General features: G+C 41.2%; 1 protein-coding gene across 4 annotated transcripts in view; it reads right to left on the reverse strand.

The window, feature by feature from the left end:
* Window positions 1-13649, reverse strand: part of dgkh (diacylglycerol kinase, eta) — a 78990-nt gene that overhangs the window by 62972 nt on the left and 2369 nt on the right. For all 4 annotated transcript variants that reach the window (XM_019867716.1, XM_019867714.1, XM_019867720.1 and 1 more), the window contains exon 3: window positions 1735-1845. In XM_019867716.1, the coding sequence (XP_019723275.1) occupies window positions 1735-1845 (111 nt within the window). The remainder of the gene's footprint in view (window positions 1-1734; window positions 1846-13649) is intronic.

A 13649-nucleotide genomic window follows, 5' to 3' on the forward strand; every position in this document is an offset into this window, starting at 1 on the left:
GAAAGTCGAACAGTAATGTAATTTATATGAGAACAATCATTATCAGTCATTCCAAAACAAGTTGCACATACTCCCCGGTGACACCTCTTCAATTTGCCTGATGTTTATTCCCCGAGTGCATCATGATATTAAATGAAAGAATCCGAAGTTTGAATGTCCAAGCTCAAAGTGTTTTCGAGTTCAAGCCTGTCAAATTTTGAGTGCCATGCCCACTTTTGTGATGCAGGAATTGCACACTAAATTTGACAGGCTATAACTCGAATACCGTTTGGGCTAAGAGGCTCAAACTTTGGATTCTTTCTTTTCACGTCATAAACAATGTTCACACTAATTTTCCATCCGTTGAGCATTCACACAAACTCCCTGAGCATTCTTTGGACCATGGTGAGCAACATCAGACATGCGCACGGGCAGTCAAACCAGTATCACACCTATCCAAAACCTGCGATCATAACAAGGTACGTGATGTAGTATGTTATAAAAAATAAAATGTATTAACTATGGTTTCACACAGTCCACTCATAAATCACGGAAAACATGTTATTTAATAAAACTCCTCGCCCGCCTGACCTCTGAAACGCGCGAAAGAGCCTCATTCAATGGGCTCATAAATTGTGTCCATGTTTGAATGGAGCGTTCTGCGTGTCGCCTGCAGCCTCTCGTCTGTGGTGAGTGTGATTGAATGTGTGTCAATGTATGCGTCAAACTATCGTAGAACAACTGAGTGCGCACCCGCGGTCGCACTACTGAAACTGTCATGGAAGTGGGAATTGTCTGGTGTCCTGTTTGTAGACTGAAGTGGGGTGGAAATGAACTAATGAATGTAGAAATGTAGTGTGTGCGGGGTGCGTGCAAGCTGTCACCGTGTGCGCTGAGAAGGTGAGAGGAGTGCGCAATTGCTCATCCGTGCAGCTTAGAGGGAATGTTGATCATAAGGCACGAATAGAATAAAAATCTGACAAATTGAAGAAGTGTCACAGGGGAGTTTCTGGGGATTTGTGTGAAGTGACATGGAATGACCCTTATAAATTAATATGGTAGTATATACTGTAAATACACAAATTAAATCATTCAAGATAAAAAATGATTACAAATAAATACACTGAATACAAATACATTTTTAAAAATTAAAAATGGAAAAAAAATAAAGTGGTGTGTGACTATTTCATTTCAAGAATTGAGACTTTTGAATTTTTTGCAATAAAGGCTAGAATATTCATCCTTCAACTGGTGAAAGTTAACCGCATGGCAATGACTGTTTTTCCCTTTTCCTTTATTGGGTAACAAATAGAAATAATAAAACCTTTGTTTATGGTATATTTACCACAATGTTGTTCTTAAAATTGGAATTTCCCAATGTAGGACTATTGAATATACAGCTATATGTCACATAAAACAGAAGTGTGTGTTAATCTAAATATAATATTCAGAATCGATTTTTTCAAGCGAAGGTTGGTCTAGTAGCAGACTCGATAGTAATTAAGTTATTTATTGAAAAAAATAACGATAGTAGGTAGAAAAAAAAGACGTGATTATGCTATTAATAACTGTGAGCCAGTGAGGAGCTGGAAGTGCTAAAAATATGATCTTTACACTAATTTAAGTGAATTTATCTTTTCTTGTCATGAAAATTGAATCTAATGTAAATTAGACAACCCTCATAGTATTTGCAGTCCGTATTATAGAAATGGTTATTATTAATTTTTACATTTGACTAATTCAAGTGTACATTACCTTGGTGTCTTTGGCGTAGTAGAGTGTTCGGCCTCTCAGCTTGAAGTAACGCTTCTTCCACCTCTGGAAGGAGCTGGTCTGTTTCAGCAACAATCCTTCCTTTATGCTCGTCTGCAGGAAGGGAGGGGAAAGAAAAGAAGCACACATTTTTTAAAAAACTGTTTTAATGCTTCCATGTGGTGCAAATCTGCTTTACACTGCATCTTGCAAAATTAAACGTATTGAAAGCCCTATATGTTAAATTGATGTACTGTAGTAGCACTAGAGCTGAACATAGATTGTGTCCATATTAAGCTTATTTCGAGCCCAATTTGGAGTCAGATTAAGCGACAGATTCATCCGCAAATAACTGAAGCAAGGTTCCTGTGTTTGCAGTGTTTTTGAAAGGCATATATTGATTCCACAATGACTGAAATGTTGCCTTCATTTCTGTTTGTTTGATCATTGACAATAGCTTTAAATACACTCTCGTCGCTTCGGCTTTGTGTGGTCCACAGAGATGTGTGCTATTAGTACTTGCAACTTGCTTGCCAAAAACTTGGGAACAACTTGAACTGATTTGGGACTTGGCACTGAAGCGACTCCACTTGACTTAGAATTGAACTATATGACTGGCTAAGTTTTGCATTTTAACACAGTTTGTGTTTTTAAGAAGGTCAGCAAGAAAAAATTTGAAAAAAGAGCCTGTTTGTTTCATTCATACCACCTGCCAACCCGGGACACGTTCTGAAATTCACTGTGACGCCCACGCACTACTCCGATCGTGGGTGTGTTTGGAAAGGCAAAATGCGTTCCACTCCCATTAACTTCCAAACGTAGCCAGCAGTGGCGCATCGCGTCTCCAGCCGAGGTGCATAGTGTGCGCACAGGCACTCACTCTATTTTTGAATCACCGAACGGCAAATTTGAGCAACTCTCTAAATTTCCGAACGGACATAACGTAACTAAAGATGGGAAGATTTGTGAAAACTGTCCGAACCCTTCGTTTCAAATGTGGTGTTTCCATCTGCATTGATTTGTTTGACAGTCAATATCAGCTTAAATTGCAGGCTACTGACACACATGACTTTAACAAACTGCAACATGTCGAACGTATCATGTGAGCAGTCAAGCTGTTGCTTTGGACTCTCCATAGCAGGCGATTTACTTTCAAAACAATTAGAAATCCTCTTTTCCATTGAATCGTACCAGCTTAGAATTACATACTTTAGTATTACGGATCTTATTATATTTCAAAACAGTACCACAAGAAACTTTAAACTTTTTTTACTCAGGCACTCGTCGTGTACAGTTCTTTTGAGCATGCTATTTTTGGTTAAGTGCGCAGTTGTTTTATTTTCCTCCCACGCACCAACAAAAAGGGTTAGGCTTTGGATAAAGTTAAAAACTTTTCTAACAGTTTCAAACTTTTTCAAAAACATGTATTCAAAGTAATTTTGTACTCTATTCGGTGTCTTTAGGCTCTGAAAAAAGTATTGGGCGTCTTTAGGCCATGAAAAAAGTACTTAGATGTAATGGGCAGCCATCTATAAGGGACAAATCCTTCCCCAATTTGTTTGTTTCTTCTTTTTAAAGCATTGTTTTTATCATAAGCATTCAAAATCCTGGCGGCCTGGTGGTCGACTGGTTGTCCTCACAGTGCAGAGTTGCAGCATTCAATTCTGGCTCTGGCCTTCCTGTGTGCACTTTGCATGTTCTCCCAGTGCCTGCATGGGGTTTCTCCGGGTACTCGAGTTTCCTCCCACATTCCAAAAACATGCAGGGCAGGTTAATGGAATACTCTAAATTGTCCCTCGGTGTGAGTGTGAGTGCGGATGGTTCGTCGATGTGTGCCCTGTGATTAGCTGGCAACCAGTTCAGCGTGTCCCCACTGCTCGAAGACAGCTGCGATGGGCTCCAGCACACCCCGCGACCCTTGTGAGGAGAAGCGGATCAGAAAATGGATGGATATATGGATGGATGGATTCTAATGCCTTAGACAATCATAATTTACTCTTGCATTTGCTTGACAATTGTCATGCTATTGACACATGAAGAACTTCAGTGAACCTGAACTAGCCCAAATTGACTGTGTCAAGTCGCCATCTTTTTGACCTTCCAATGAAAGTGATTTACTTGGAAAAAAAAAAAAAAACTGCTGTGAGGCCTGACTCAACTTGGCTCTCCTCGCCTCTATTTTAAAATGACAACAGAAAACTGAGAATGATTGCATTTAATGTATCCACTGGAATGAGACACACTAACAAACAACAGAGAACAAGGGTTTCCTGTAATTCTTTTTCTCCACCGTGGAGGCAAATTTGTTCAAGAGGAAACTGGGGGAGCCCCCATGTCCACAAGACTCCAGGTGAACAGCAACCGGAATGATGACAACTGGTATAGAAAATGGATGCATGGATGGAAACTAAGGACATTGTGCTGCAAAGTGGAGACTGTGCAGTATAATAGTGCAAAAGCCACACCCTTTTTGTTGTTTCTTGCTATGACAACCAATGAGCGACCAACAGTATTCACAAACCTTAGAAATAGTACCTGGTAGTACCTGCTTCTGCTAGTCAAAAAACATTGCTACATCTTCAGTCTTGTAAAAACAGTATTCCCAGTATACAAACAACATTTTTTTTCAAGAGGAACAATAAAAACATGATCGGCTTCTTCTGCTAACTAAAACACTTAACGAAAAAAAAGGTTTCCACCAATCAAAAGCGATCATCACATCTTCACGACAGCACCACAAGCATCTATTAGTGGCTTCCACATTGGAAGGGATCGACGGTTGTTAAGCAGAAAACAGACGGGAAGATGGGAAACTTCCACGATGGCGAGAATACGAGATCCCGTCCTCGACAATCAAACTGTCTCGGACTCTCTCGACCTTGTTATGTGATGCCAGCAATATACACAGCAAACACATGGCTGCACGTGGAAACGATAAACCATGCACACTGACTCAGGCGCTGCGCACGCGCGCACACACACACACACACACACACACACACACAGAGGCTATTTATAGCGCAGGAAGGCTGTTCTTGGAGGGGGGAATTACAAACAGAGACACAGGCCTGAAGCTGACATCCTGCCCACCAGCTGTGTCAACTTAAAACACAGAAAGACTGCACTGGACTACAAGCAGACGCAAAACTTAGCATGGACTGAATGAGCCTTCAAAAACAGTGTAATGTGTGGATGATGAAATGATATCTTAGACATGATTGCCATGCTACTAGCTTTAAAAGTCAGAAACTATCTTCTTCAAAATATCATTGGTTACCGTGTTTACCGATGGTCACTCATGGTCAGTCTTCCCATATTCAAACAAATGAACATCTCATAAAAAAATGATCAAAGGAGCGACAGTAAACATGTTAAACTTGTAACTTGTACCCATATCACAACTGATGTCTGTTCTATTATGTAAAATTAAGATTTAAAAAACAATTACACTGATTTTGACAAACTCCTTTAAGAATCAGGTTCACAACTATCCATTGATCCATCCATCCATTTTCCGATCCGCTTATCCTTACAAGAGTAGCGGGGGGTGCTGGAGCCTATCCCAGCAGTCTCCGGGCAGTAAGCGAGGGACACCCTGAACAGGTTGCCAGCCAATCGCAGGGCACACACTGACGAACAACTATCCACGCTCACACCCAGACCTAGGGACAATTTAGAGTGTTCAATCAGCCTTCTATGCATGTTTTAGGAATGTGGGACAAAACCGGAGTACCCGGAGAAAACCCACACAGGCACGGGAAGAACAAACTCCACAGAGGAAAGCCAGAGCCGGGATCGAACCCGGTACCTCTGCACTGTGAGGTCGACGCGCTCACCACTGGAACACTTAATAACTATCAGCTAAGAATTTGATTACCAATAAGAATTTTGATTTTGGAAGATCTATGGCACAAGAGCCCGACCTTTTTTGACATTGTCACAAAAATCCTACTGATTTTAGGACCCAAAGTGACACTAAAGGGAGCTTACTCTTGGGCACGGTTGGGTACAGTAAAATGTCGAACCAATTTTTTATGGAAGACAAAACCGATGGCTATTTTTAACAAATCTCCCACTTAAATTGCAAAAGCATCCATTCGCCCAAGCCCTGAAAGGCCAGTGACGTTGTCTTGTTTTGGCGGAAAGAAAGTGAAAACAGTGCAACGGTTGTCAGCCAATGTTATGGTAATTCCCCTGCTCTGTTTTCCATTAGCACGGCTGATGGCCAAATTCCTGGATTAAGGTGAAATACCTCCAATGTGGACTTCCCTATAAGGCTTACTTTGCCGCTCGCTTGCAACCGCAATCGAAGCACTGAGGAGCTCTTGAGGCATATGAAGTCATCGCCCAATTTGGAGCCAATGAAAAATATTGTAAATCCTAAATCTGTTTTGAAAGAGATGGTCCCTGAGTCTTGAATTGAACTGTCCTTTCAGCTACTTGGAGGGTAAAATAGAAGGCAAAATGGCAGAAAAATATACTTGAATAGTATAATAGAATAGTATAAACACAAAAAATGGACAACTGTCAGCAGACAATACTTCAGCTCAGTGAGCATCTGAGATATTATCTTCTCATGTGTGTTTTGCTTTTTTGCCACTACACAAGGGTACCAGTGATCAGTCCAAATGAAGAAAAAAAAAAGGATTGTTGTTCCAAAACAGGAAATGGAACGTACTGTATTGCTATCTGCCTGTAGAGTGCAGACAAAGTGGTACACATTTATCTTTCCTGGATAATCAGTAGAAGACGGTATGTAGTGACCGATAAATTGACATTTATAATCAGGTATCTGCCCGTTTTTGGCGTAATTGGAGACTGGTGCATCCCACACACCAGACAGTGGACACTCAATCACAGCACATTGAGTCTGTCAGCTTGACCAATTAACCATTTTGATTTGTCTGTTTTGTTTTCAACTCCATCTGGAGTGGAGGGTGCGGCCTTCAGCGGAGAGTGTCTTGAGAATTGCACGAGAGAGGCAAATAATCCGAAATTGGGTTGTTGGATTATTTGCCTCTCTCGTGCAATTCTCAAGACACTCATGATGTTGTTCTCCATTCTTATCCTTGTCATAGTTTGTTCTTGCTGTAAGTAGCAGTTAAGTTTCTCATGCATAGTGTTATTTTGTATTTTCTCATAATTGAATTTTCTTGTCCTTCCCAACAAGCTATTTACATTGTTTCATTCTTCCTTGCCGTTTGCAAGCACTTTTTGTTATTCATGGATATCCCAGCTCTGTGTACCAGTAATCTCATTTGTGCTTTGTCTGCCTTTTTGTAAATAAACATTTCTGTCAAAGAATTTTATCCTTGTCTACGTTTTTGGGATACACACCTATGCGAATTATTCCGGATCGTAACAGGTAGTAGGAGTTTGCAATTGTTTTACTTTGCTTGGCAGAGGGCAACAAAGTGAGCAGCAACCATATCACATCATCATCCCAGATGCATGGCACATACAAAAACATGGGGGTCACTGTGTATTAAATTATGTTGAGTTCACTTACATTACATTGTTATATATTTCTTATAATGTGTTTTGTCTTGGTTGGGGTTCCTTATTTTTATTTAATATTTTTTTTTGTGGTCCCACCACAGATGGGTAATAGCAATGGCAAACAAGACATAAAAAAATTAGCCAGGCGTTTGGTCCTCTCGCCATCCCATCTGCTCAGTACAATGCGCGTTGATTGTTTTTACATTTTACTACGAACAGTGGTGACTCAGGATCTATTGACTTGGTCACATGTGACATAGACAGGGGACAGAATCCTACCTATTACTAATGTGCAGTTGGACAAAACCACTAGTTCACTCAAGTTAACTACTCTACATAGATTGCATCATGAGAAATATTGAAATTTATAGCAGTTGGAAATAAAACAACCTCGTTTTGACGTCAAGGTCCCAAACTTTTCGTTTTGACCTGTCAGAGCTGCACAAATGACTTTAGCTCTAATTGGATGTTCTACATTCTCCTTTTGTCCCTCCTTGGCCTCCATAGTTCCTTTCCTTGTCTCCATATACTTCCTGTTGCCAAGTAGGCCAGAAGTGATCTTTAAATAGCGCTACCGCTCTCCTCCGTCCGCTGGCCTGCTCTTCAGCTAAATTGTGATACAGAGTCTAAGTACTGTTGCGGAAAAGAAATGAGTAACCTGAGTGCCGCGCAGCTTCCGCCCACGCACACCGCTTGGCCACCGGCAGGCCAACAACTGCAACACACATACTCGGGTTTGCACACAAACAAGCCGACACAATGGACAAAGGCAACAGCGGTTCAAATGGATCCAGCAGCTGTGGTTGGTCAATGTAAGGCTAAGTGGAGCAGTGAAGCATGTGTTCCTTTTGACAAGACCCAGACAGTCAGTTTAACGAGGTAGTCGCATACACAGGACTTGACCATCTATGAACTTCAGCTCGGCCTAGCCACAGTCAACAACAGACTCCATTACGCTAATGGTCCCCACTGTCTTAGCTTAAAGCTCCCGAGCTTTGTGTGCCAAGCCAATTACGAGTCCTTGTGGAGCCTATCTGATTAATGAGTTTGCTTTATGAAAAAACTCCTATCCTAATCTATCCACTCATCTCTCAGTGGGGAAAAACAGAGCAGAGGCTCTTAACTGTCTCAGATTCCCGATCACTGATTATATCTTGACACAGCAAACTGATCAAAAAGAAAATTTAGACACCAACAGGAGCTGACCAATTATGACAATATGGTCTTGGTGCCTACTTTTTGGGAAGGCTTTTTTCAAAATGTTGGTGTGAGTTTTTAGGAGTTTTCCAAGAATACAAATGTCCAAAATGTTAGCGTCGGATGAAGAAGCCATGACTTTATTGATTAATTCATTGCTTTCAATACAAAGCATCAAGTATCAGTAAATGCCGGTACTTCTTGATGATTTTCACCTTTCAAAATGATGTGCAATCACTGCGTACGGAAACAACCATTGAACATGGACAGTACAACATACAAGTACAGGGATTTTTGTCTGAATATCAGACAAAAATGTGCTGTCACATTCAAAAACATGATGCATCCTTGATATGCATGAGCTATTCATATCCATAGAAATTGTAATGTACAATTGATAGTTTTCACCCAATATATTGATTATTTGTGATACTTGTGGAATCATTGGTAAAATGTTGTGATAATACTGTAAGACAAGTTATTCTATGATTCCCACCCGTAGTAACTCTCCAATGACTGAATTAAAAAAATTGAGACTACGCAAAATTGTAGCCTCTGAGCCACAATTGACGATGAACTTGAATTGACTTCATCAGCTCTCAAGAATAGATTTTTTTTTTCCCCCCCTCACTTTGACACCACTCTTCGTGGCTATAACTTACTTGCTGGCTTGCTGGTGCCGGGCAGAATCCTCACACCTCCAAAATCAGCAGTGCTCAACCAGTAACATTGCATCATCAAAGAGCGTAAGCAATTTTTAACACTAGATTGGTCGGTATTTTATATTATATATACGGTATATATATATATATATTTGTGTGTGTGTGTGTGTGTGTGTGTGGGTGTGTGTGTGTGTGTGTGGGTGTGGTTGTGTGTGTGTGTGTGTGTGTGTGTTTAGGGCCGGCCGACTGGTTAGCATGTCCACACCACAGTGCAGAGGTGCAGGGTTCGATTCCTGCTCTGGCCTTCCTGTGTGGAGTTTGTATGTTCTCCCTGTGCCTCTGTGGGTTTTCTCCGGGTACTACGGTTTCCTCCCACATTCCAAAAACATGCATGGCAGGTTAATGGAACACTCCAAATTGTTCCTCGGCGTAATTGTGAGTGCGAATGGTTGTTCGTGCACCCTGAGATTGACTGGCAACCAGTTCAGGGTATACTCTGCCTACTGCCCAAAGACGGCTGGGAAAGGCTCCAGCACGCCCGCGGCCTTGGTAAGGATAAGCGAATTAGAAAATGGATGCACGGATGGATGGATGGATGGATGGATGGATGGATGGATGGATGGACAATATTTTAAAATATAGGCTCCACGTCCACGACCCTCGTGAGGATAGATGGTAATGAATGGATGGATATATAAAACTAACACCCACATGCCAATAGTATAGATTTTTGAAAAAAAAGTATATTCAATTGAACAAATTGTGGCATAAGAGGTTCCAGCCCAACGCTCTATGCAATTGTGATGGATAATGTGTTTGCTTGGACAAATCATTAAAACAAGTACCCTGTATAAAAATAAGTTTGAATAGGAGCCCTCATTTGAAAGGTCAGTTGTCACATAAATGAACAAAAGGAAGATTTAGTTGCAGAGTATCAAAAGAGGCTCAGAGAAAGACCCCATTTTCACCTGTTTCCCTGTTAACTAATATTGCAAGAAGCCTAGGGGACTCTGGGATAATAAACACCAGGATACAAATGCACATATTCAAACTCCAGTTTAGTAGATTTATGTGTAGGTCCCGGCCTCAAATCACATCCTGCCTATTTTTCTCGGCGTACTCTATACAATACTGCGACTGTGACGAACAAACCAGCTTACTCTTCTGTCCCTCGGATTATTGGCCGCGTGGAGAAGATGACAGTCTCAGTCATCATTCCATGCATTTAGAGTCTATTATGCCTCCATTATGGACTCATTTGGTTGACGAGAATGCTGTGTTTGTGACGGCAGAACAATCAAGTCTTTTTGAGAGCTCCACTAAATATCTTTACACTATGCTCACTTTTCTCATGCATCTCCTGTAGCTCTCTACACCCGCTGTGATCCCCGATGGAAGTAATTATAACTGTCCCCTCGTACTACCACAACATGCTAAAATGTCGCCATGGTGATGAGAAAATTACAGCAGTATCGCCGTAAGGGTGGGTAATTTCTCTGTCCCCAATTTCCTTTGTGCAACATTGTGGGTGTGCGTGTGTCAAGAAGCTACTTGGATTTGTTCGTGTTGCCAAGGCCAGCAATTTCTCACAATTACCTCAATCAGATTCACCACCAGCTTTGGAAGGAGTCATTGCCTCAGCGAGAAAGTGATTGCAAGACACCACTTGTTTGGAAAGGGTGAGAAACTGTCTTATTTCTGCATTCAGAGTTGTGGGGACTGCAGATGTCTTTTCTTTCCTCAGGTTCAGGCTCCTGTGCATGTGCCAAAATCACTTACTGAGGCAACACTCCGATTTCCATCAAGCAGGTCTCTACACTTTGGTGTGCTGAAATGTTTTTTTGTATTTCTATGTCAATAGCGGAGCAAAGCCAAAAAAAAAAAGTACAACACTACTTTCTGACACCCTTCCACTGAGATCTCAAATGCAGTAAACTGGGAATATGATTCAATTGTTAGGTTTCCACAATTTCTGGTGGAAAGGTTGGTTAGGAGTTTCCTAACCCAGCTGTCTTTGGGCAGTAGACGAGGGACACCCTGAACCGGTTGCCTGCCAATCGCAGGGCATACAGACACGAACAACTATCCGCACTCACACTCACACCTAGGGACAATTTAGAGTGTTCAATCAGCCAGCCATGTATGTTTTTGGAATGTGGGAGGAAACCGGAGTACCCGGAGAAAACCCACGCAGGCCTGGGGAGAACATGCAAACTCCACACAGGGAGGCCGGAGCTGGAATTGAACCCGGTACCTCTGCACTGTGAGGTCGACGCGCTAACCACTGGTCATCCCAGCCACCTGGAGCAAAAAAAACATTCTTTAAATGTGTAAGAACACGGGGTTGTAATTGGTATATTCATTAGATTGGTGCTGGTGATTTTCAAGGTGGAAATATCATCAAAAGCTTTGCCTTTTTAAAGAAAAAAGGGATTATCTCTCCAGACAACTCTGGGGTGTAGCGGCCGTTTTGTTCAACGATCCAACTCAACTTGTATTTTAACATGTTTACCACTGAGCCAGTCTCACAAAGGAAATGGATGGTTGATACATTCACTGAGACAATTTCACTGTCAACTAAAACAAATTGGTGGTGGTTGAAGCTCTCTCTCTCTCTCTCTCTCTCTCTCTCGGTCTCTCTCTCACTCTCCCGCTCCCCCTCCTTTCTCTCTCTCTCTCTCTCTCTCTCTCTGTCACTCTCTCTCTCTCTCTGTCTGTCTGTCTGTCTTTCAAGGTACTGCCTGTTCTGAGTCTCTCCACAATGCCTCCTCCCTTAAAATGTATTCCAAAATATTTTCTCTATTATTTAGCTTGACTGTTATTTGTTTGGTATTCTTTCATGATTGAACAAAACCAAATAAAGCAACAATTTGGCAATATTAGACAAGTGGGAGAGATGTACTTTTTTTTGAATGTGCAAACACAAAGATGATTGTGAAGTGGCTAAACAACTGTGGGGAAAAAACATGTTCTTATAACTTTGTTTTCTCTCTTGCATTTGCAAAGATTTTGTACTGCTCTCAAAATTTGACCCAACTGTCCACACACAGAAAATATAAACTATCAAGATAATTTCGAAAGGAGCCCCAGTGTGGCATGTGTTCCCTTTCACCCGAACCAGCTGTCTTAATGACGCCATCGCAAGCTACCAAGGACATGGTTGTCTGCGGCAACCAAAGAAGCGGAAGACAGGCGTACAGTGTACAGCGACATGGGAAAAGTGGACACATGCATGTGCACCAACACACACACTCACACATACACATGCACACATACTGTCCAGAGCTGAGCAAACAATCCAGTGGAACAACACTCTCTTAAGCATTACGGACACATGATCCATTAGCAACTCTCGGCATACACACGCACACCTAAAACAACCCCACTGACCCACACAACAGCAACTCTGTGTTAGCACAATGCGCTAAGTAGTAGAAGTGTTTTTATACCACCACCATTGCACAGGCGAGCAGATGAAATAATTTATAGAGTCTATGCCAGCCTGTGCATGAAAGTCATCACTGCAGTGTGCATTGTGATTTATGCCATTTTCGATTTGGCAAGTATCGCCCTCAAATTCACAGGCAACAAGTGAGAATTTGATCCATCTGTCCATTATCTGAACCACTTGATCCTCACGAAGGACAGAAAAAAAAAGAAATCCTCAAAAAAGTGATGGTCTGAACATGTGGTCGCATAATTGCGAATTCAAGCAAAGGTTTTGGGAAAAAAAAAAAACACTAAATTAATTTTACCTTGGTCCAACGAGGCTTCTTTGTTGTGACATTAATATTTATGTACCTTACTAACATAAGGTAATTACTGCCGAGGGATTGGGCTGTGTGATTTAAGATTACCGTCGAATTTGTGGCTTGTTTGAAAGTGCTCTATAAATACATTTGAGTTGAGTTTGAGTTGAGTTGTTTCTTACCATAGTGACAAGTACAGTAAACGCTAACCTGTTACGTCCTTACTATGAATATTAAGAAAAATGAATATAATTATCCCGATAATAATAATAGGATTGCTCAAACAGGTTGAAAACAAGCAAAAATATGTGGCAGATAATTGTAATGGAATGTTTGACAACAAAACAACCACAGATGTTACTGATGAGCAAAACGGGTCCTCAAAGAAAAAAAATCATTCTGACCTTGGTTTAAAATCAAAGGTCAACCATAGCATCGGATGTGGGCTCAAATATAGAGGCTGCACTCTGCATGTTACAAAATGACCTATTTTAATAAATTTAGGTGTAATTAACAAATCCAAATGCTTTTCAGCAGGCCCCAATGGCAACTAAGACACCCATGCATCTTTTGTTTTAATTCCACACATAAAACTGAATGTGCTCCTTCCAATGTTAAATAATGTAAATGGATTGAAGTGGAGCAGTCAATAATTAAGTGGATCCATTGGCGTGGGAGTACAGTGCTCCATTGCAGTGGTGGAGATAAGTGGGCCAAGAAAGCTTAGGTGACAGTGTGGAAGAATTAGCGACTCATTTGCTTACCAACGCCTGTGTGTCGCAGATGCAGCTATATATATATATATATATAT

This window comes from Hippocampus comes, unplaced genomic scaffold (genome assembly GCF_001891065.2).
Source record: "Hippocampus comes isolate QL1 unplaced genomic scaffold, H_comes_QL1_v1.1 scaffold27, whole genome shotgun sequence".
NCBI classification, from domain to species: domain Eukaryota; kingdom Metazoa; phylum Chordata; class Actinopteri; order Syngnathiformes; family Syngnathidae; genus Hippocampus; species Hippocampus comes.